The sequence below is a fragment of the Mustela lutreola genome, chromosome 4 (assembly GCF_030435805.1).
Source record: "Mustela lutreola isolate mMusLut2 chromosome 4, mMusLut2.pri, whole genome shotgun sequence".
Lineage (NCBI taxonomy): Eukaryota > Metazoa > Chordata > Mammalia > Carnivora > Mustelidae > Mustela > Mustela lutreola.
This window is the reverse complement of record NC_081293.1, coordinates 78,477,090-78,501,053: the sequence shown is the minus strand read 5'-3', so window position 1 is coordinate 78,501,053 and position 23,964 is coordinate 78,477,090. Positions and strand designations below refer to the sequence as shown.

The 23,964-nt window shown below is 39.8% G+C and overlaps 1 protein-coding gene across 1 annotated transcript; it reads left to right on the top strand.

Annotated features, from left to right (window-relative positions):
• The first annotated feature begins 511 nt into the window (after positions 1-511).
• LOC131830140 (zinc finger protein 25-like) lies at positions 512-6,156 on the top strand. Its single transcript, XM_059172516.1, is given in 6 exon segments — positions 512-641; positions 1,788-1,843; positions 1,845-1,884; positions 3,912-3,975; positions 4,435-4,565; positions 4,568-6,156. Coding segments are annotated over 6 exon segments (1,338 nt in total). The 3' UTR covers positions 5,485-6,156.
• The last annotated feature ends 17,808 nt before the right edge of the window (positions 6,157-23,964 follow it).

Genomic DNA, 23,964 nt, shown 5'->3' with positions numbered 1-23,964 from the left:
ATTTGAACCTCAGCCTTGCACAATTAAATATCAGTCTCTGAAAAGTACTTATTTGGAAAACTCCAGGTACCCTTTTACTTTGTAAGACAGTCAGCTTTTTAGAAGATGAAGGACGATCTATGAAACCAATTAAGATTTCTACCTAGATGGGAGGGACTTTTGCAACTTTCAACCTAATCCAAAAGGATTCTGCTATGAAAAAAGGCTTAAAAACACATATTATCTTTCATAGTATGAACGAAGAAGTGTCCCAAATCTCCTTAAACAGAAAATTCAATTCGATTTTAGCTCATATCTAGAACTTCGCAGATGTCTGCACAGAGTCCCCGCTGCAGTCGTTCCCCTTACCACCACCACCACCACCACCACCCCGCCCCCCGCCGCCTGTGTAACCATGGCAATACCCGGAGCACGTTTGCTCAAGATTTCTGTGTTCTGGTTTCAGGTGAAAGAAAGCATGGGGTGTTGTAATGGGCTGTTGTAAACGACAAATCGTGGACTAGATCATGTTATGGGACGAATTAACGTGCAGCATATTGCAACACTCGGAGTGTTATCCGTGGAAAACGGAGCGGAGAACTGGATTATCCCAGAGCAGAATTTGAGGAGAAGCGGCCTGAGGTTTAATGCTGCTGCTGTTAGTGAGCGCAGAAGGGGGTGGGGAGTTTTTTGTTCAGTAGAGGTGAGTGTGTAAGAAGGGAAATTTGTAGGAAAGATTGAGCTAGGGAGGGTGCCTGTTGTAGCTTCTCAACCCTAAGAGGCTTTTTAACTTGCAGAGGTATTTGTAGACCTCATGTCCTAGCATACATGTTGTATGCATGTTGTAGTTCCAGAAGTCTGATCAGTTTTACACAAAACTGTGTGTGCTTGTTTAATTTGTGCACTTGTTTGTTTGTTTGCCCATTCATTTTGTTTGCATTGTCTTCTCTGTTGAAAAAGGCACTAGGTGATGATTGGCCTCTGTGGAGATTACTCCTCTTCCCTCTATAATAGCATAGTAGAGTGGCTGAAAGCAGAGACCATGGAGCCAGACTGCCTGGGTTTAGGCCTCAGTATTCTCGTTTGTAAAATGGGGATAAAACTAATTTCTACATTATAAAGTTGTTACAAAAGAGTACATGAATTAGTGATTTTAAAGTCCTTAAAACAGTACCTAAAACAAAATATCCTGGGGCTTTCTGAGTGGCTCAGTCAGTTAAGTATCCAACTTTTAATCTCAGCGCAGGTCTTGATCTCAGGGTCATGAAATCAAGCCTGTGTCATCGCTGAGCATGGAGGCTGCTTAAGATTCTCCCTTTCTGGGGGTGCCTTGGTGGCTCAGTGCATTGAGCCTCTGTCTTCAGCTCGGGTTGTGATCTCAGAGTCCTGGGATTGAGCCCCACATTGGTCTTTCTGCTCAGCGGGGGACCCGCTTCCCTCTCTCTCTCCCTGCCTCTCTGCTTGTGATCTGTTTCCCTGTCAGGTAAATAAATAAAATCTTAAAAAAAAAAAAAATTCTCCCTCTCCCTCTGCCCTTCCCACCTCTCCCCCACCACCGTTCACTTGTGCTCTATCTCTTAAAAAAAAAAATTTGTCTTAAGTAAAATTATTGCCTGTTATTAAGGAGATAATAATATAAAGGATTGCTCAGTATATGCTTATCTCTGTTAACATGGCTACTCAGAACTAGATGAACATCTGCCAAGCCTAAGTGGGACCTTCAGTTGTTCTGCTAAAGCTGCATTTCCTCATCCTTCAGAATCCCTTAAATTTCAAGTGATCTGTATTACACACTTTCCCATTAATAGGTTACCATGTGAATAAGTCAAATGCAGTCTTCAAGCTGAAACAAGGAAAAGAAACTGTGGATATTGGAAGTGGAATTTCCATACCGGAATTACCCGGGTGAGTGAGGACCTGTGGCGCCTGTTGCTAGTGAGGTGGTTGGTGCCTTTTGCATTATGAAATATTTTTAGGCATCTTTTAAAATGCCCTATAATGGGGTGCCTGGGTGGCTAAGTAGGTTAAAGCCTCTGCCTTCAGCTCAGGTCATGATCCCAGGGTCCTGGAATTGAGCCCTGCATGGGGCTCTCTGCTCAGAGGTGAGCCTGCTTCCTCCTCTCTTCCAAGGATTCTTGGATCTGCATATGCAAGTACCATAAATCACACCTCCAGTTTTTGTTTTTCCACATAAATTCCTCCTTTGCCACACTTTTAAAAATAGATTTCTCTTTCCTATATATGAAATCTAATCACTGCCCAACCCCATCTTAGATTTTTATCTTTCTTCTAGAATTCCCAGTTACTGGAATTCTAGAACACTGTGATCTCAAATCTGATGATAAATTTTTCTCCAAATGTCCTTCCCTCCCTTTACTAACAATGAGATGCCTCAGTTATTTTCAACACCGGTTTTATTAACTTCCTTTTTTCTCTTTAAACTCTGAAATATCAGATTATAAACCTTTATGCCTTTCCTCAACTACATTATTTCAGAGCTGATGCCTCCTTTTACATGTGATTTGTCTTTCACACAAAGTATTAATTATTATCCCTTCTAAAATCTACCACACCTTACTCGGGAGTATTGTAACACGAAGATTTAAAAAGCTAAAAACAAGCCAAAAGACTACTAAGATGACCTCACTCTGCCTCTGTAAATGCTTTTCTTTTTTTTTTTAATTTAAAGATTTTTATTTATTTATTTCTCAGAGAGCGAGCAAGCGAGAGCGAGCACAGGCAGACAGAGTGGAAGGCAGAGTCAGAGGGAGAAGCAGGCTCCCTGCGGAGCAAGGACCTGAGCCGAAGGCAGCTGCTTAACCAACTGAGCCACCCAGGCGTCCCTGTAAATGCTTTTCTTATACTCCTGACTTGTGTACTTAGCTGTTGCCGGGACCAGGAACAATGTCTGGTTTCTAGTAGTTGTTTACTAGGTATCTGTTGAGAGACTGAATGTGAATTTTAGTAAGAGGCAGGCACTGTCTTCTCTGTGCCCTTCACAGTAACTCCTGCAAGGGTTCCCCCTTTCCTAAGACCAGAGACACAAAGGATCTTGGTTCCTGAGTGTCCCAGTTAGCCTTGTCCAGGTTCTCATCAAGCAACATCTTCTATCTTCCCCACAAATGCTAAGAAATTCCAGTCCCAAGCCTCTGCTCATAATCTTTCAGTTTCTGTCAAGCATTTAATGATGAATAAATATGAAGGTCAGTAAGTGTTCCAGAATGATGTTGAGTAATTCTTTAGAGATCATGTAGTAAATTGAAGCAGAGAGGTGGGAACTCAACTATGAAAACAGAAGACCAAGCCTGAGAGCAAGAGCTCAAAGTGTGAAACTGTTCCTCCACACACGGGGAAACCAGTGTGCGCAGAAAATCCCGTTAGCGTTGGCATCTGGATTGTTGTGTGCAGGTACAGAGGGAAGCAAGCAGAAGTTTACAGTCTGCTAAAATAACAAAGCAAATTAATTTTGAGCGACAAAGACCTGTTAGCTTTCCATCCAGTTTCATCTTTCCCCTGATATTCCAGTAGACATTGCTGTCTACTAATTTTTCTTTTCATCCGACTTCCTCTTTCTTGTCTGTCATGGGCTTACAGCATTCTGAGTCCCAAAGTCGTCTTCAGCAGCACTCTAAAGATCCTTTCTTCTCTGCTCCCTATTCTCCCCAACCCCTTAACTTTTTCCTCCCAAGTTTTTAAAGCCATATTTTTTGTAAAGTGCTAGAAGTACTTAGGTTTCTAACTACATTTCTTCCTGGGTCTTATACCATAGTTGTTAATGTTTATGTGTTTTTTCTAAACCAGTGGGTTAGAAGAAATTTGCATTTGAGAGTTCCTTTATTTGGGGATATTGGCCTGAAGCCTAAGAATTAACGCTACAACCATACTAATAACATTGAGATTTATATAGTACTAAATTTTGGATTTCTTTATAGAAGATCTCTGGAAAGTTCATGACAGAGGAGCGAAATGCCAGGAAATCCGAGCTGAAAATTCAAGGCAAGTCCAAGATTCTGATTTTAAGATTAGAAGCCTTGTAATAAGAACGTGAGTACTGGAAGTGCGACCACACTAGTTCACACTAAATGTGAGAAAACTAACACTGGAGTGCATTCCGAATCATATAGCCCAAATGGGAAAGTTCTCTTCCATAATGGAGATCTTATGTAGGACCAAGATATTCCAGCTTTGAAGTTGCCTTTTAATTCTTCTGAGGTACACAGTATAAGGGAGGCATTGTAGATGGGTCTCAGGCATTTGAGAAACTCTGTGCATACAATGCAAGGGAAGGTTCCTTCTACCAAATGGTAAACCACAGTGGTGTCAGAGAACATTCATAGTGGAGAAACTGTGAATCTACTCTATAGATTCTGTATCTCTAGACAGGAAAAGTCTCTAGAAATTGGGTTCTCAGCGAGTGTGCCTTAGACATTACTGAATTTGGAAATTTCTCCCCAGGAATGGAGAACTCACAAAACACCAGCAAACTCAAGCCAGAGAGAAAATCCATAAATGTAATGAATGTGGAAAGTCCTTCTGCCAGAAGTCTATCCTCGTAATACATCAGCATATTCATTCAAAGGACAAACCAGGGAATGCGGGGAATCTGGCTCTAGAAATGGAGACCGCACAGTACAACAGAAAACTCCCACCAGAGAGAAAACCTATGAATGTAAAGAGTGTAAAAAAACTTTCTATCACCTGTCATCTCTTAGTAGACATTTGAGGACTCATGCAGGGGAGAAACCCTACGAATGTAATCAGTGTGAGAAATCCTTCTGCCAGAAGCCACACCTTGTAGAACATTGGAAAACACACACAGGAGAGAAACCCTTTGAGTGTCATGAATGTGGGAAGTTCTTCTATGTTAAGGCATATCTCATGGTACATCAGAAAACACACACAGGGGAGAAACCATATGAATGTAAGGAATGTAGGAAATCCTTTTCCCAGAAATCACACCTCACAGTACATCAGAGAACACATACGGGGGAGAAACCTTACAAATGTAAGGAATGTGGGAAATTCTTTTCTAGAAATTCACACCTCAAAACTCATCAGAGAACTCACACAGGAGAGAAACCCTATGGATGTAAGGAATGTGGGAAATGCTTCTACCAGAAGTCAGCCCTCACAGTACATCAGCGAACTCACACAGGGGAGAAACCCTTTGAATGTAATAAATGTGGAAAAAACTTTTACTATAAATCAGACCTCATGAAACATCAGAGAAAACACACAGGGGAGAAGCCCTACGAATGTCATGAATGTGGTAAATCTTTCTCCGTGAATTCAGTCCTCAAATTACATCAAAGGACGCACACAGGAGAGAAACCCTATGAATGTAAGGAATGTGGGAAATTCTTCTCTCAGAAGTCACATTTTATCATTCATGAGAGAAAACACACAGGGGAGAAACCCTATGAGTGTCAGGAGTGTAGGAAAACTTTTATTCAGAAATCCAAACTTACCGCACATCAGAAGACACACACAGAAGGAAACAGCTGAAAAATACTATGTATTGGGAACTTCTTTTGGAATTCATCCTTTAGAATAATTGGATAATTCACACAAGACAAAAACTTAGGAATATCATCTATCTCAGAAAATTTTGGTCACAGTCTGCCTTGACAGAAAACAAAAGACACAGAAATTCTTTAAATCTATAAGGGAGAGATTTTGACAGCATGTCAGACTTAACTAAGTACCAGACAACTGACAAATTATAAAATCTGAGGGAGACCATTCGTTCAGAAGTCCTACTAGATTGCAAAACACAGAAATCACATGAGAGAAATCCTATAAAAACAAATGAGTATCAGGAAGTTTTCTGACAGGGCAGCCATCGGTAGATGCCAAAGCTCACCTGAGACGCTCCTATCAGTCCCATTCCTGAGCATTCAGAAACCACTGACACCAGGTGCACTTGGAGCACTCAGAGGTGTAACTGCATAGACCGCCTGTATCGAGAAATGCTGCTTCCATGAACTGCAGATCCACGATGCCAGGCTAGAACCTTTGCAAGCATTCCAGATATGTGCAAGTTTCTTGACAAAAATTCAAGGAGAATCTGTACTGAGTGGGGTTAACAGATACGCCAGAAGTCATGTTGCAGCAATTAGATTCTGAGGGGTTTTCTTTGCTTTTTGAGTTTTCTGTTTTTTTTTTTTTTTTTTTTTTTTTTTTTTTTTTTTTTTTTAAGGAAACCTACCAATGTCCAGACATTTTAAGCTTTTTTTTTTTTTTTTTTTAAGATTTTATTTGTTTAACAGACAGAGATCACAAGTAGGTGGAGAGGCAGACAGAGAGGAAGAAGCAGGTTCCCCACTGAGCAGAGAGCCCCATGTATGGCTCCATCCCAGGACCCTGGGACCATGACCTGAGCCGAAGGCAGAGGCTTTAACCCACTGAGCCACCCAGGTGTCCCCATTTTAAGCTTTTTAAAAAGGACAAACACATTGAAAAAAACAGGTGACATCCTTGCACACATGTGAAGAATCCTTTAGTATGTAGAACTAATGTGACTCAGCACACTGCAAGACAGGCTGTGGATGTTTATGTGCATGTGGATCCATCCGTATTTGTACATAAGGAAATATGTAGCTTTGGTTCAGTAGTTTTCATGAATGTGAACATACTTCACATTACGTCTGGGCAATGACTCCTCCTGTTACTCTAATGTGTATTTTAAATGTAATATTCTTTTAAAATTGTAACACTTCTTTTTCTCCTATTTTTTTGTATTTTTTAATGAATATAGACATTACTGAACCAATTGTTAAGAAAGATCAGTGAATTTTACATTAGGGGCACATTTATTCATAAGAAAAGACAAATTATTTTTTAAAACAGCTAAAAATGCTATGTTAAGTAGTAGTATCTATCTTACTGTTGATATTTTAGCGGGGTGCAGAGCTATCTGCATTAGAATTTTGTATGTTTTAAGAATGTTCTTCACTGCCTTTTTCTTCAGAGTAGAAGCAACATTGTAGTGGTTAAGAGTGGGAACTTCAAAATCTTTTGGCCACAGCTCAAATTCCAGCATGGGGCATGCCACTTAACCTCTCTGTGCCTCTGTTTCCTTTTCTATAAAAGAGAAGTGATAATGATGGGATTGCTTTGAGGTATAAATGAGTTAATATTTTTAGAGCACTTAGAATAGTGTCTGAGACACAAGAAAAGGACATGTTAGATACTATTATTATAATTGGTATTTGTTCAATAATGCTGGAGAAAAAAAAGTTTGCTACCAGCATTCACCACTCACTTTATTGCTGTAGTGCCTTGGTTTGGCTTGGTTGTGCATTTTCCCACAAGTGATTCAGATATTCAGATGGGACCCAAAGCCTGTTTCTGTAGCCTACAAGCCAAGAGTGGTTTTGCATTTCTAAGTGGGTGGAAGCAAATAATATTTTGTGACATGTGAAATTATATTCAAATTTCAATGTCCATAAATAAAGTTTAGAACACTATTAGAACACTAATAAATATCATTTGTCTCTTTTGCCTGAGGCTGCCTTCAGCACTACAAGAGAAGAGTTGAGTAGTTCTGACAGAGACCATATGGCTCACAGAGCCTACCCAGCTACTGTCTGGCACTTTATGAAATTAAGTTTTTCTGTTACTTAGAGCTGAAAACACCACAATCAATGTATATGATGTACTTTTCTGTATGTTATGTTTCAGAAATGATGCATACAGCAATTTGTGGATGGGTGGTTTTGTGCAGTGTATTTATTTTGTACATTGTATTTATATGTTAAACACCTAAGCATTTGAATTTTTTCAAATAAGTGTGTTTTATTTGTTGAACTCTTATAAAATTGAAACATTTTCTGATGGAATGTAGTGGTACGTGTATAAAATAAACATTGTCTAAATTAAATCAAATTGTTAATTGGTCCTTACTTAAAAAACACTCCCTTATTTTCTTCCAAGTCAGCGGCCAGTGTTCCCTATATCATTTTATAATTTTCTCACTATCCCATGAGCATCTTTGTCATACTTAACTAGCATAATCTAGTAACAAAAACCTTACAGTACCCAACTCCACCAGCTTCATTACTAGTAACCTACATTAGGAGTATTACTAGAGTACTAGCAGCATTATTTTATTGCCTAAACTTCCTGATTGCTAAATGCCACTCCGATCTGAATCCTGCCACTTTTCTGCCCCTTCCAAATGAGGACTTTATTGAAGCTCAACTTCATAAACATGGCTTGATTTGTCTGATGTTGACCACTAATGAACACCTGCTTGTGATACTCAGTAATTACTTTGTCGTCTATGTAACTTCTGAATACTCAAAGAGAGTAGAGTAAATACTGTTACCAATACTCTACCCAATACTAACATGAGCATGCCATCTTGCTTATAGCTATGCCTTTGGAGAAGTTCTTTATTTCAACCTGCTGTGAGAGCAAATATGTTTCCTAATTTCCCCTGGCTTTTCAATAAAAAATGAAGAAGTATTGCTTTTTGCCCTGAAACAAATAATACATTATATGTTAATTAAAAAATCACTGCTTTTTGAGGAAAATCTAATAACTCTGTCAAACCTGTCATTAAGAATAAAGTCTGTATTGACCTGTACCCCTGGGGCAAATAATACATTATGTTAATAAAAATAATTAAAAAAAATAAAGTCTGTACTAATGAGAAGACTTTAAAGATACTCTGATGAGAATAAAATATTCCTGGCCTTCGAAGTCTAGAAGGGTGGAGAGAGACTGCCTGCCTCTTGGCCACAGTTTTAATCCATGAATTAGTAACCACAAGAGTCAGTGGATCAGAGACAACGGATCACCAGATCAACTGATGGGTTTTTCATCAGCACACATGCTTACGAGGGCCAGCCAGCCCAAAAGCTCCACAATTCTGAAGGGCAATCGGCAATAGCATTCACTATGACTATGTTCCATACAGTCAGAAAGTCAGCTACATCCTCACTCCAATGACCAAATGTTTACAACTGAAAGCCAGCCAGTCAGTCCTTCAACATTCTTGTTTTTGAAAGCCCACCAATCCCTGAATCCATCTCCCAAGTCTTCTATCACTTCTTACATTCCTGTGCTGATTTAGAAGTATAGCCCATCTTCGGTTAGTATGGTGGTCAAAGAAAGACAATATCAGACAATATCAATTCCTTCTCTTATTCCATTCTAAAAAGCTATATTTCTTTCTTTCTTTCTTTCTTTCTTTCTTTCTTTCTTCTTTTTTTTTTCCTCATCCTCTTCTATCTTCGCTGGCCTCGTGACTTGCTTTGACTCAGTAGCATATGGCAGAAGTCCCAGACCTTTAGGAAGTATGGCAGTTTCCACTTTCCTTCTTGAAGCTAATCATCACGCAGAAAGTTCAACTAATCTGAAATTACAAAGCTGGGAGGAAACTCAAACCAGGAGGAGAAAGCCCCATTTAATTCCAGACATGTGAGCAAAGTTTCCTTAGACCTTCTGGCCTATCCCATCACTGGCTGAATTTAGCTGGCCAAACAAGACTTTAGCTAATGCCAAGGGAAACAGAGAATCCACTCACTCTGCCTACAAGAAACAATCATTTTGACCCAGGAAGTTTTGGGTGTTTTTGTTATGCAGTAATAGATAGCTGAAACAGAAAGTGAGCCATAAATCAAGCTTGTTGTAGATACTGGCTAATCTCTTCTATCTCAAAAAGCTATGCAGCATGTGGAACCCTGAGAAGTTTTGCCACATTAATAACACTACAATGACCACTGTTTAATCTGATGTCTAAAAAGTATTTACCCACATACAACAATCTACCCCCATGACAGAGAAGCAATCCCAGCTCAACTACAGCTGTATGCTGGAAATTAAAAAGACTAAACTCCAATGACAGGGAAATTTTCCAGACAGTTTTTTATGGTAAGGATTCTATTTAAGAGATTCAACAGGTGACCAGATCTTGCTTTATCTCTGAAGTTCAGACATGGCTTGGGACCCTCCCTCATGGCGCATTATAGCTCTGGGCCAAAGGGGTATTTTGGCTTGTCTGGTTGATACAGGTCAGAGCCAAGTACTGGGCTGCCCTGAGAGAGTTAAGAGGAGGAGGTTGGGGCTGCCAACTCTAAGAGAGGCAGACTGTCCCTGGCCAGCAAGCTTTTTAAAGCTTGCCCAACATAAAATACAGAAAAAACATGATGATACATGATGCTTTCAGGTAAGAGACTATTCCTCATGATAATGATAATGTGATCTATACTTCTAAAATCCTTATAAACTCTCATGAAATTTTTACTAAATGACCTGAGGACCAACTTGAATTTTCCCCTCATAAACTGGGATTATCAAATATCTAATGTCATGTAAAATGTATGCCTTAAAGGTAAGAACTGCATTTCCAAAAGTGAAGTAACCAGAAATACCTCTACACGTTCTCTAACAAGATTATGTTAAAAGAGGTACCAATCAATGTCAGTCTTAAAATCATATTGAAAAGGATCAGCTCCTGTATTTATACACTTATAATAAATGCTACAAGAATAAAACCACCAATACAAATTACCAGAATATTTGACCTATTTATTTCTACCTTTTGAACAAATGGACAAAACAGCTTACATTATAAAGGTCCCACAGGCTAAAATACATCCATTCATTGGAGTAATACCAAGAAATAACACTTATGTTGACCACTGCACAGAAAGAATCTTTATACATGTCTGATCCCCAGATGCTTAACTGTTGCCGCACCACCGGTACAGTCAGCCAACAATAAATGGTGATTCTGCACTGAAGAGACTAAAGGCTTCAATGGTCAAAAACATTTTGACCAAATGAGGGAAACTGAGAAATTCTAATGAGGAAAATAATACAGATCTAACTAATGTGGAGAAGCTAAGAGAAGAACACTGACATCATACAGAGACAGCCTGTGAGTAATACTTAACCATTTAACTCTCACTTTTTTTTCAGAGAATCCATAAAAATTAATATATTCTTGGATGTCCTGGGTAGGCTACTTAAAGGGAGACTTCCCAGACTGGCTTCTGTTAGCTGCCAAAATACTAAGTTTACCTACAAAAACAGAAAAGTAAAGATTCACTGTTCTCATTGTAGCTATGATTTCCCATTTATCCTCATAAATGAATCCTGCATTTTAGCACTGCTCTATTGTATGAGTAAATTTGTGTAAAGGATATCTCTTAATTAGCATTTTGATGGAATATGGACTCCCTAATTACAGATAACCGTTCAGAGGCTCCAACAGCATGAGCAACATCTCACACTATTTCATCTCATCATTTCCTTGGCTTGAAATTGTCTTTCCCTTCAAACTCTTGTCACACCCTGGGGGAGTCCTTGCAAGACTGTGACCATCCCATCTCACATGTCTGTGACAAGACTGGCCTCAACTTTCCACATGGTGCCTGCCAATCAATTTCATCCCAGAATCCCCCTTAAGGGAGCTTTAAGATTGACCAAAATATTCCCCTGAAGAGACTGAGAGCAGAGGTGGTGGGTGATTCCAGTATCTCAGACCATCGCCCTACCTCTTCTAGTGGCAAAATGTTCATACCATAAAACTAAAGAACTGCCATTTCTGGAAACATCCAGGACATGTGCCCTCAATGTCACGAGTCCAATTCCCAGAGAAGCACTAGGGCCAGGAGAGGTGCAAGGTTTTGTGCTACAGATAACCTTTTCAAGGTACTGGAAGCCTGGTCATTTTAAAAATAAAATACTTTATAAAACAGAAAAGAATGGAGAATAATAAAAGAATAATACCTACCCCCTGTTAATAAATAAAAGGTTACAAAGTATCTCTAAGAAACTTACTCTCAGTAAGTAAGAAAACTTACTCTAAATAAGTTTCTCTAAGTAAGTTTTCTTTCTTTCTTTCTTTTTTTCTTTCTTTCTTTTTTTAAACTTCAGTTCTCTTTAAGCAATGCAGTATTCTCCAGGAGCAGTAAGAACTCAAATGTGGTCATACCTTCAACAACGCTTAAACACTTATTATGTACCAGGCACTATTCTTGGCATGGGGCTTATAGCAGTGAACAAAAGAAAACTCCATGTGTTCACCGAGGTTTACTTCTAGCTGGGGAAGGCAGGGTAGGTAGTAAGATACTTGTTATGGCAAACTGTGGTAAGTTCTAGGATAAAAACCTAAGAAAGAAAGCTGGAGAACTGATGGGGGGTGCGGGTTGTCAAGGAAGTCCTCAAAGGACATTACACATGAGAAAACACTGAGGGTATAATCAGATGAGCCATGTCACTATATACAGTAAATACATTAAAGGCAGAAAGACAAAAATATTTGTAGTATATATAAATACAATTGAAGTATATCCTAAACAAATTTCTGAAAAGATACCCTCACTATTTATAATGCACTATTTTACCTTGCATATGAACATCTGAAAACAAATCCACTGAAAGAAGAGCCTAGTAACAGATGTCATCCTACAATTTTAAAACCAAAGCCCCAGGAGTTAACAAAGAGGAACGGGATTGCTGGGTCACAGGGCTGGCCATCTGACAAGTGCCCACGCCAAATCAATAGGGCCCAGAGGCCACTAAAGTGGGAGGGAACATACCAGTTAGGGGAGCACAGGTACAACAAATGAGCTTAGCGATGACTGTCCTCTGTAGGCCAAGACTAATGGTAGGAGACACTGCTATGAACTGCTCACAGGCCAAAGATGATGGAATTCTGACACCACAGATGGCGAGTGGCAACACTGACCATCAAAAGTAGAGCAAGTAGGGGGCCCCACCCCAGGAACACATCTAATACTAATTCATTCCCAAGGGCCCCAACTCCTACCACCAACCTACTGGGAGGCTGGGTTTCAACAAATGAATTCTGGCGGGATACATTCAGTCCACAACAACTGGAAACATAAAACGACCTCATCTGGATTTATAATGCACATGTAACAACTATAACGAAAGGAACATGCCAGGCAGGAGGGAAATGGACTTTTATGGCTACAAGGTTTTTGACATTTTATGTGAAATGGTACCTGGTTACCTCCAACTAGAAGGTGAAAAGTTGAAGATGTATACTGAAGTAGTTGCCCTAGCAATGGCTACACATATAAGGCAAAGAGATATTGCTAAAATGCCAACAGATCAATTAAAGTGGGATTCAAAAAATATTCAAATTCAACAGAAAAAAGGGCAAGAAATCAGTCAACAGAAAAAGAGGGACCAAACATAAATAATGGAAGTATAGAACTAAATCCATCAACAGCTACATTAAATATTAAGGAAGGAAACGAGGAGAGGGATGGGAGTTTTCGAGAAGGCCAAGTATGGTCTTGAAAGGCTCTGGCCTCCTTGCAGGCATCTGCATGGTCTCCAGCAAGTGGCAGGGTACGCTCTCCATTAAACAGAAACGGCTGCTTCTGGCATCCTGGAGAGTTAAACAGAACCTCTGGGCTTAAAAGTCTTGGGTAAACAGCTGCAAATTTCCCCATTCAAGATCCCAATTTTCCACTCGTTCTTTAGGAGATGCCTGAATTTCACACAAGAAGTCTGTAACGCCTGCCCCGCTGCAGTCTCCTGCTGTCCTGAAGTTAAACCTTGGGCAGGACTTAACAGGACACAACCTCACTTCTCAGGACAGAAGAGTCTTCTGAATGCTTTTATGGAGGTCTACTATCCTTTACTGTGTGCCCTGAGTTGACAGCTAACTTGAACCTGTATCTTCGAGGCCTCTACGGCAGAAAGTTAGGAATTCCGCCACTCATAAACTTGTCATTGCCCCATCCTGTTCCACGTGCCACCACAACTACACAGGACAAATATACCTGTCCTCACCTTCCTCCATGCAGGACGACGAGGGCTAGCCTCAGACTATCAGCGAGGTGCCCTTCAGCGAAATGTGACTACTAAGCGATGGAGCTTTAAATTCCAAGTCAAATTCTCATTGAAGGGACCACTTTGGGCACCACTAGAACTACACTGGATTTGCACCAAAGCAGAGACAGACATGGAATTAGGCACAGATAGTTTATTTTGGAGGTCACCTCGGGAAACAGAGAGGGGAAGGACAGAGTTGAACATTTAAGGAGGGACAGTTAATAAAGTGCCACTGGAGAGGACAATGGCTAATGCAACTGTGGACTGTGAATGACGCTAAAGGACACACCTCAGTACACATTCTGTTCAGGGATGACCAGGGCAAAATTAACATTCAGTGAAAATTTTTTTGGAGGGGAGTGTAATCATTTTCTTACTGTTTGCTCACAATCCACTAGTACTGATGTTTTATCACTCCATGAAATATGGAGAATTACTACCCATGTTCTTTACAGGTCCTATTTCAAAATATAATTGTCCTTAGTATTTTCTCTCTATATATACTGAGTACCAAGTCAGGTGGTAATATGTTTTTGCTTCCAGTATGAAATAATTTAAGAAACTGATAAAAATAGTTTTATACTTACCAATATTTTTACCCCTTCCCTTCTTTTTCTTCTGAATTTCCAAGACTCCTTTTGTTATCATTTTCTTGAGAAAAAAAAAAAAAAAAACTCCTTTAGCAACTGTTTGAAGATAGGTCACCAAGCAACAAACTGTATTCCTTTATCTGAGAAAATATTTTACTTTTATTTCCAAAAGCTATTTTTAATACAGATTCACAGTAGACAATTATTTAATGGTTTAGACAATTTTATGCCATATACTTCTGGCCTCCAAGGTTTCAGATGAGAAATCTCCTGCCATTTCTATCGGCGCTCCCTAAAAGTTAATAGTTTTTCTTGCACTTCTTTCAAGGTTTTTTTTTTTTTTCCTGTTATTAGTTTCTAGGCTGATTAAAATGTGTCTCTGCATGGACTTGTATTAATTTATGCTCTGCTGGTTTACTTTTCTTCTTCAATCAGTGTATTTATGTTTTCTGCCAAATTTGAAAGATTTTCAAATACATGCATACTTTTATTGTGCTTTGTTTTACTGCACTTCACAGATAATGCATTTGTTACAGATTAAAGTTTTGTGGTGATCCTGGGTCCAGCAACTCTGTTGGCACCATTTTTCCCAAAGCATCTGTTCACTTCATGTCTCTTTGTCACCCTTTGGTAAGTCTCACAACATTTCAAGCTTTTTCACTGTTACTATTTTTGTTATGGCAATGTAATCAGTCATCCTTGATGTTAGCATTTTAATTATTTGGGGGCACCAGAACTGTGCCCAGCCAAGACGATCACCTTAATCATAAATGTGTGCGATGACTGTTCTACTGAACAACCATTCCCCCATCTCTCTCTCTCTCTCCAAGAGCTTCTCTATTCCTTGAGATACAACAATGTTGGAATTAGGCCAGTTTGTACCCTACAATGTCCTCTAGGTTTTAAACAAAAAGTCAACATGTCTCCTAAATTAAATCAAATGCTAGAAATGATTCAGCTGAATGAAAAGGGCACATCAGAGGCCAAAACAGGCCAAAAGTTAGGCCTCCTCTGACACTCAGCCAAGTCATGAATGCAAAAGAAAAGTTCTGGAAGGAAATTAGAAGTACTAATTCAGTGGACACACAGATGTTAAGCAGAGCAAAACAGCCCTATTTCTGATCCAGAGAAAGTCTGTGTGATCTGGATATAAAATCAAACCAGCCACATTCCCTTAAGCCAAAGACTACTTCAGAGCAAGGTCCTACCTCTCTTCAATTCTGTGAAGGTTGAGGAAGGTGAGTGAGCTGCAAAAGAAAAGTTAGAAGGATAGAGAGGTTGGTTCATGACACTTAAGAAATAGAGCCATCTCCGAAGTATCAAAGTGCCAGGGGAGGCGGCAGGTGCTGATGGAGAAGTGGCAGCAAGCTCTCCAGGAGATGGAGCTGAGATCATTCAGGAAGGTGCTACACTGACCAACAGATTTTCAAGTAGACAAAGCAGCCTTCTACTAGAAGGTGGTGCCATCTAGGACTTTCATAGCTGGAGAAAAGTCAATGCCTGGCTTCAAAGCTTTTAAAGACGGGCTGACTCTCAGCAGGGGCTAATGCAGCTGATGACTTTAAATTGAAACCAATATTCATCTATGATTCCAAAAATCTTGGGGTCCTTAATAAGTCTGCTCAATCTACTCTGCCTGTATCCTATCAATGGGACAATGAAGTCTGCATAACAGCACATCTGTTGACATCACAGTATATGGAATATTTTAAGTCAATTATTGACATGTATCACCCAGATCAAAAGATTCCTGCTCATTCGTCCAGTCACCCAAGAGCTCTGATGAAGACGGACAATGAGATTAATCTTGTTTTCATGTCTGCTAACACAACAGCCATTCTGCAGCCCAAGGATCAAGGAATAATGTTGATTTTCAAGTCTAACTATTTAAGAAATGCATTTGGGGGGTGTCTGGGTGGCTCAGTCGGTTAAGCACCCAAATCTTGATTCTGACTCAGGTTGTGATCTCATGGGTCATGAGAACAAGCTCCCCATCAGCACTCAGCTGGGAATGAGCTTGCTGAAGATTCTCTTTCTCCCCCTCCTACTGTGCCTTCCCCTGCTTGTGCTCCCTCTCTGTCTCTCAAAAAAGAAAAATAAAATAAATACATTTTAAAAGGCTATAACTGCTATAAGTGATTTCTCTGACAGACCTGGGAAAAGTAATTGAAAGCCTTCTGAAAAGGATTCCCTATTCCAGATTCCCATGTGGTTCACGCGAAGAGGTCAATGTATCCACAGTAACAGGGGTTTGGAAGAAAGAGATTCCAAGCCTCAGGGAGGACTCTGAGGGGTTCAAGACCACAGGGAAGGAAGTAACTGCAGCTGTGGTGGGAACAGCACAAGAACCAGAATTCAAAGTGGAGCCTGAGGATGTGACTGGACTGCTATAATCTCATGATAAAACCTGAACAGATGAGAAGTTGCTTCTTATGGATGAAAGGGAATCTACTTCTGAAGATGCCGTGGAGATGGCTGAAATGTCAAGAACAGACCTAGACTATCACAGAGTGTGGCTGATTAAGCAGCAGTGAGTTTGAAAGGACAGACTCCAGGTTTGAAAGAAGTTCTGTGGGCAAAATGCTATCAAGCAGCACCACATGCTACTGTTTGTGTAAGGAAGCATCAGCTGATACAGCAAAGTGTGCCTTGCTGCCATTAGAGTTGGCCACGACCACCCAGCCTTCAGCAACCACCATCCCGACCAGTCCGCAGCCAACAACACTGAGGACCCACAACCAGCAAAAAGAGTATGATTCCCTTAGAACTCAAGGACAATGGTAGCATATTTTGGGAATGAATTTTTTTTTAAGATTTTATTTATTTGACAGAGATCACAAGTAGACAGAGAGGCAGGCAGAGAAACAGGAGGAAGCAGGCTCCCTGAAGAGTGGAGAGCCCGATTAGGGGCTCCACCCCAGAACCCTGGGATCATGACCTGAACCAAAGGCAGAGGCTTTAACCCACTAAGCAACCCAGGCACCCTGGGAATGAAATATTTTAAAATCAAAGTGTGTACTATTTTTTTCTTTAGATATAATGCTACTGAGCACTTTAATAGGCTATGGTATGATATAAACATAACTTTGATGAATACTAGGAAACAAAAAATGCGTTTGACTTGCTTAACGGTGACATTCGCTTTATTGTCAGGATCTGGAACTGAACCTGCAATATCTCTGAGGTATGCATGTGTCCGACAAAGAACTATAATCCACAATGTACAAAGGACCTCAAAACTCATCAGCAAAACCACAACCCAGTTAGAAAATGGGAAAAAGTCAAGAAGAAGTATTTCAAAAAAGAGCAACACAAGACAGCCAATAAACAAACGAAAACATCTGAAACGCCATTAGGGAATGCAAGCAGGACACCTGGGTGGCTCAGTGGGTTAAGCATCTGCCTTCAGCTCAGGTCATGATCCCAGGGTCCTGGGATGGAATCCTGCCTTGGGCTCCCTGTTCAGCAGGGAGCCTGCCACTCCCCCTATTGTGCTCTCTGACAAATAAAATCTTAAAAAAAAAAAAAAAACTAAAATGACAACAAGCTATCACTATATACTTATCAGAGTTTTTCCAAGATTTTATTTATTTGACACAGACAGGGAGAGAGAGCAAGAATGAGCATGTGAACACACACAAGAAGCAGGTAGAAAGGCAAAGGTAGAGCGAGAAGCAGGCTCCCCACTGAACGAGGAACCCGATGCAGGGGCTCAATTCCAGGACCCCAGGATCATGATCTGAGCCAAAGACAGACCCTCAACCAGCTAAGCCACCCCTATCAGAACTGTTAAAACAAAAAAATAGTCCTAACACAAATGATGGTGAAGATACAGAGAAACTAGATGATTTTTATTATTTATATTTATTTTGGGGAAGGAATTTATATTTATTATTGGGAAGACAAAACAGTGCATTTGTAGCAACTTATTTGTAATAGCCCAAAACTGCAAAACCCCAGATCTATCAATAAATGATTAAACAAAGTGTAATAAATAAATAAATAAAATTGAACACTACTGGGTAACTAAAAGGAACAAACCATTGATACAATAACTTAGATGAATATTCAAGGTGTTATGTTGAGGGAAAGAAACTAATCCCAAAGTGACATACATACAAATCTATGTAACATTTGAACTGACAGTGGCAGAGCGCACAGGAGTGAAGAGGCTGTGGTTATAAAAGGGCCAAAAGTAGAGGTCCTTATGATAATGAAACTATAGAGTATTTTGACTATGGGGCAGATACACAAAACCTACACAAGTGACAAAGTTGTACTGTACTAAATGTATGCAAACAAATGAAAAGAAGAAAAACTGGAGAAATCTTTCTAAGGCTCCCTCTCAAAATTTTATCAATGTTAATATCCTGGATATGATATATATACAACAGTTTTGCAAAATGTTACCATTAGTGAAAACTGGGTGAACTGTTCCCAGGACTTGCATATATCGTTTCTTAAAAGTGCACTGGAATCTATAGTCATCTAATAAAAAGAAGTATTTCAATTTAAAAAAATAGCAAGATGGTAGTTCACCTAAGAACTTGCTCAAAATAAAAGCATTAAAATAGAAGCTAGCGATTATCAGAAAGGATAAGAAAGCAAGAGTCAACACTATCCTATAAAAGAAATTCAATTTAAATTAAAAGAGAAATATAAACTACAGAAAGATGGAATTAGATATACCATACAAACAATAATCATAAGAAGCTGACATAGTTATACTAATATAAAACAAAGTAGATTTCAGGAAAAGGAATTTCACCAGGAATAAAGAGGAAAATTTCACAATGAGAAAGAAGATACAACAATCTTAATGCAACTGTACCTAAAATGAGAGCTTCGTTATGTGAGAAACAGACAACAAAAAACAAAAAATCACAATTACACCTGGAAACTTCAACATACCTTTCTCAGGAGTTGATAAAACAACTGAAAGGGAAATGAAGCATGAATATGTATAAGCTGCAAAACATTATCAACCAACTGACATTTTAGAACCTCTTGTGCAGCAACAGGAGAATACAGTCTTTCCAAGTTCACATGGAACATTCACCAAGAAAGATAAACTTAAGAAAAACCATAAAGATTATATTCTCTGAACACAAAACAAGCCAGAAATGAGGAGTATCTGAAAAAAATTCCAAATATGTAGAAATCACACGTGCTTTTCTAAGTAACTCATGGGAGGGTGGGTGGAGAGATCTTAAGGTAAATTAGAAAATATTTTTAATTAAATGAAAATGAACCCATAACTTCCCAGAATGTCTAGATCCTGGAGTGAAAATCAGAACTTTAAAAAACTTATAATTGGGGGGAGGAGTCAAGATGGCGGAGAAGTAGCAAGCTGAGACTGCTTCAGCTAGCCGGAGATCAGCTAGATAGCTTATCTAAAGATTGCAAACACCTGAAAATCCATCGGCAGATCGAAGAGAAGAAGAACAGCAATTCTGGAAACAGAAAAACAACCACTTTCTGAAAGGTAGGACCGGCGGAGAAGTGAATCCAAAGCGACGGGAAGATAGACCCCGGGGGGAGGGGCCGGCTCCCGGCAAGCGGCGGAGCAACCGCGCACAAAATCAGGACTTTTAAAAGTCTGTTCCGCTGAGGGACATCGCTCCAGAGGCTAAACCGGGGCGAAGCCCACGCGGGGTCAGCGTGGCCTCAGGTCCCGCAGGGTCACAGAAGGATCAGGGGTGTCTGAGTGTCGCAGAGCTTGCGGGTATTGGAACGGGAAAGCCGGCTACAGAGACAGAGCCGACAGTAAGCTCGCAGCTCCGTGTTACCTTGAACCGGTCGCAGGCTCGGTGAGCTCGGAGCGCGGCCCGAGGTCAGGCAGACAGGAGTAACTGGGCGCTGTTCTCTGAGGGCGCACTGAGGAGTGGGGCCCTGGGCTCTCGGCTCCTCCGGGCCGGAGACCAGGAGGCCGCCATTTGTATTCCCGTCCTCTGGAACTCTACGGAAAGCGCTCAGGGAACAAAAGCTCCTGAAAGCAAACCCGAGCGGATTACTCACCCCGGCCCTGGGTAAGGGCGGTGTAATTCCGCCTGGGGCAAAGACACTTGAGAATCACTACAACAGGCCCCTCCCCCAGAAGATCAACAAGAAATACAGCCGAGACCAAGTTCACCTACCAAGGAGTGCGGTTTCAATACCAAGGAGAGCAGCAGAATTCCAGAGGAGGAGAAAGCCAAGCACGGAACTCATGGCTTTTTTCCTGTGATTTTTTTTAGTCTTGCAGTTAATTTAATTTTTTCTTTTTCATTTTTTTTTTTTTTCTCTCGCCTTCGGGTAAAATTTTTTTTTAACTGTTACCTTTTTCTTTTTTAACGATTTTTTACTAGTTTATCTAATATATATATATATATATATATATATATATATATATATTTTACATTTTTCTTAGGTGTTTTCTTTCTTTAAAAATATTCTTTTCTTTTCTTTTTTATTTTCTTTTTTCTTTCTTCCTTTTTGAACCTCTTTTTATCCCCTTTCTCCCCACTCACGATTTTGGATCTCTTCTAATTTGGTTAAAGCATATTTTCCTGGGGTTGTTGCCACCCTTTTAGTATTTTACTTGCCCCTTCATTTACTCTTATCTGAACAAAATGACAAGACGGAAAAATTCAACACAAAAAAAAGAACAAGAGGCAGTACCGAAGGCTAGGGACCTAATCAATACAGACATCGGTAATATGTCAGATCTAGAGTTCAGAATGACAATTCTCAAGGTTCTAGCCGGGCTCGAAAAAGGCATGGAAGATATGAGAGAAACCCTCTCGAGAGATATAAAAGCCCTTTCTGGAGAAATAAAAGAACTAAAATCTAACCAAGGTGAAATCAAAAAAGCTATTAATGAGGTGCAATCAAAAATGGAGGCTCTAACTGCTAGGATAAATGAGGCAGAAGAAAGAATTAGTGATATAGAAGACCAAATGACAGAGAATAAAGAAGCTGAGCAAAAGAGGGACAAACAGCTACTGGACCACGAGGGGAGAATTCGAGAGATAAGTGACACCATAAGACGAAACAACATTAGAATAATTGGGATTCCAGAAGAAGAAGAAAGTGAGAGGGGAGCAGAAGGTATACTGGAGAGAATTATTGGGGAGAATTTCCCCAATATGGCAAAGGGAACGAGCATCAAAATTCAGGAGGTTCAGAGAATGCCCCTCAAAATCAATAAGAATAGGCCCACACCCCGTCACCTAATAGTAAAATTTACAAGTCTCAATGACAAAGAGAAAATCCTGAAAGCAGCCCGGGAAAAGAAGTCTGTAACATACAATGGTAAAAATATTAGATTGGCAGCTGACTTATCCACAGAGACCTGGCAGGCCAGAAAGAGCTGGCATGATATTTTCAGAGCACTAAACGAGAAAAACATGCAGCCAAGAATACTATATCCAGCTAGGCTATCATTGAAAATAGAAGGAGAGATTAAAAGCTTCCAGGACAAACAACAACTGAAAGAATTTGCAAATACCAAACCAGCTCTACAGGAAATATTGAAAGGGGTCCTCTAAGCAAAGAGAGAGCCTACAAGTGGTAGATCAGAAAGAAACAGAGACCATATACAGTAACAGTCACCTTACAGGCAATACAATGGCACTAAATTCATATCTCTCAATAGTTACCCTGAATGTGAATGGGCTAAATGCCCCTGTCAAAAGACACAGGGTATCAGAATGGATAAAAAAACAAAACCCATCTATATGTTGCCTCCAAGAAACACATTTTAAGCCCGAAGACACCTCCAGATTTAAAGTGAGGGGGTGGAAAAGAATTTACCATGCTAATGGACATCAGAAGAAAGCAGGAGTGGCAATCCTTATATCAGATCAATTAGATTTTAAGCCAAAGACTATAATAAGAGATGAGGAAGGACACTATATCATACTCAAAGGGTCTGTCCAACAAGAAGATTTAACAATTTTAAATATCTATGCCCCCAATGTGGGAGCAGCCAACTATATAAACCAATTAATAACAAAATCAAAGAAACACATCAACAACAACACAATAATAGTAGGGGACTTTAACACTCCCCTCACTGAAATGGACAGGTCATCCAAGCAAAAGATCAGCAAGGAAATAAAGGCCTTAAATGACACACTGGACCAGATGGACATCACAGATATATTCAGAATATTTCATCCCAAAGCAACAGAATACACATTCTTCTCTAGTGCACATGGAACATTCTCCAGAATAGATCACATCCTCGGTCCTAAATCAGGACTCAACCGGTATCAAAAGATTGGGATCATTCCCTGCATATTTTCAGACCACAATGCTCTAAAGCTAGAACTCAACCACAAAAGGAAGTTTGGAAAGAACCCAAATACATGGAGACTAAACAGTATCCTTCTAAAGAATGAATGGGTCAACCGGGAAATTAAAGAAGAATTGAAAAAAATCATGGAAACAAATGATAATGAAAATACAACAGTTCAAAATCTGTGGGACACAACAAAGGCAGTCCTGAGAGGAAAATATATAGCGGTACAAGCCTTTCTCAAGAAACAAGAAAGGTCTCAGGTACACAACCTAACCCTACACCTAAAGGAGCTGGAGAAAGAACAAGAAAGAAACCCTAAGCCCAGCAGGAGAAGAGAAATCATAAAGATCAGAGCAGAAATCAATGAAATAGAAACCAAAAAAACAATAGAACAAATCAACGAAACTAGGAGTTGGTTCTTTGAAAGAATTAATAAAATTGATAAACCCCTGGCCCGACTTATCAAAAAGAAAAGAGAAAGGACCCAAATAAATAAAATCATGAATGAACGAGGAGAGATCACAACTAACACCAAAGAAATACAAACTATTATAAGAACATACTATGAGCAACTCTATGCCAATAAATTTGACAATCTGGAAGAAATGGATGCATTCCTAGAAACATATAAACTACCACAACTGAACCAGGAAGAAATAGAAAGCCTGAACAGACCCATAACCAGTAAGGAGATTGAAACAGTCATTAAAAATCTCCAAACAAACAAAAGCCCAGGGCCAGACGGCTTCCCGGGGGAATTCTACCAAACATTTAAAGAAGAACTAATTCCTATTCTCCTGAAACTGTTCCAAAAAATAGAAATGGAAGGAAAACTTCCAAACTCATTTTATGAGGCCAGCATCACCTTGATCCCAAAACCAGACAAGGATCCCACCAAAAAAGAGAGCTATAGACCGATATCCTTGATGAACACAGATGCGAAAATACTCAACAAAATACTAGCCAATAGGATTCAACACTACATTAAAAAGATTATCCACCACGACCAAGTGGGATTTATTCCAGGGCTGCAAGGTTGGTTCAACATCCGCAAATCAGTCAATGTGATAGAACACATCAATAAAAGAAAGAACAAGAACCATATGATACTCTCAATAGATGCTGAAAAAGCATTTGACAAAGTACAACATCCCTTCCTGATCAAAACACTTCAAAGTGTAGGGATAGAGGGCACATACCTCAATATCATCAAAGCCATCTATGAAAAACCCACCGCAAATATCATTCTCAATGGAGAAAAACTGAAAGCTTTTCCGCTAAGGTCAG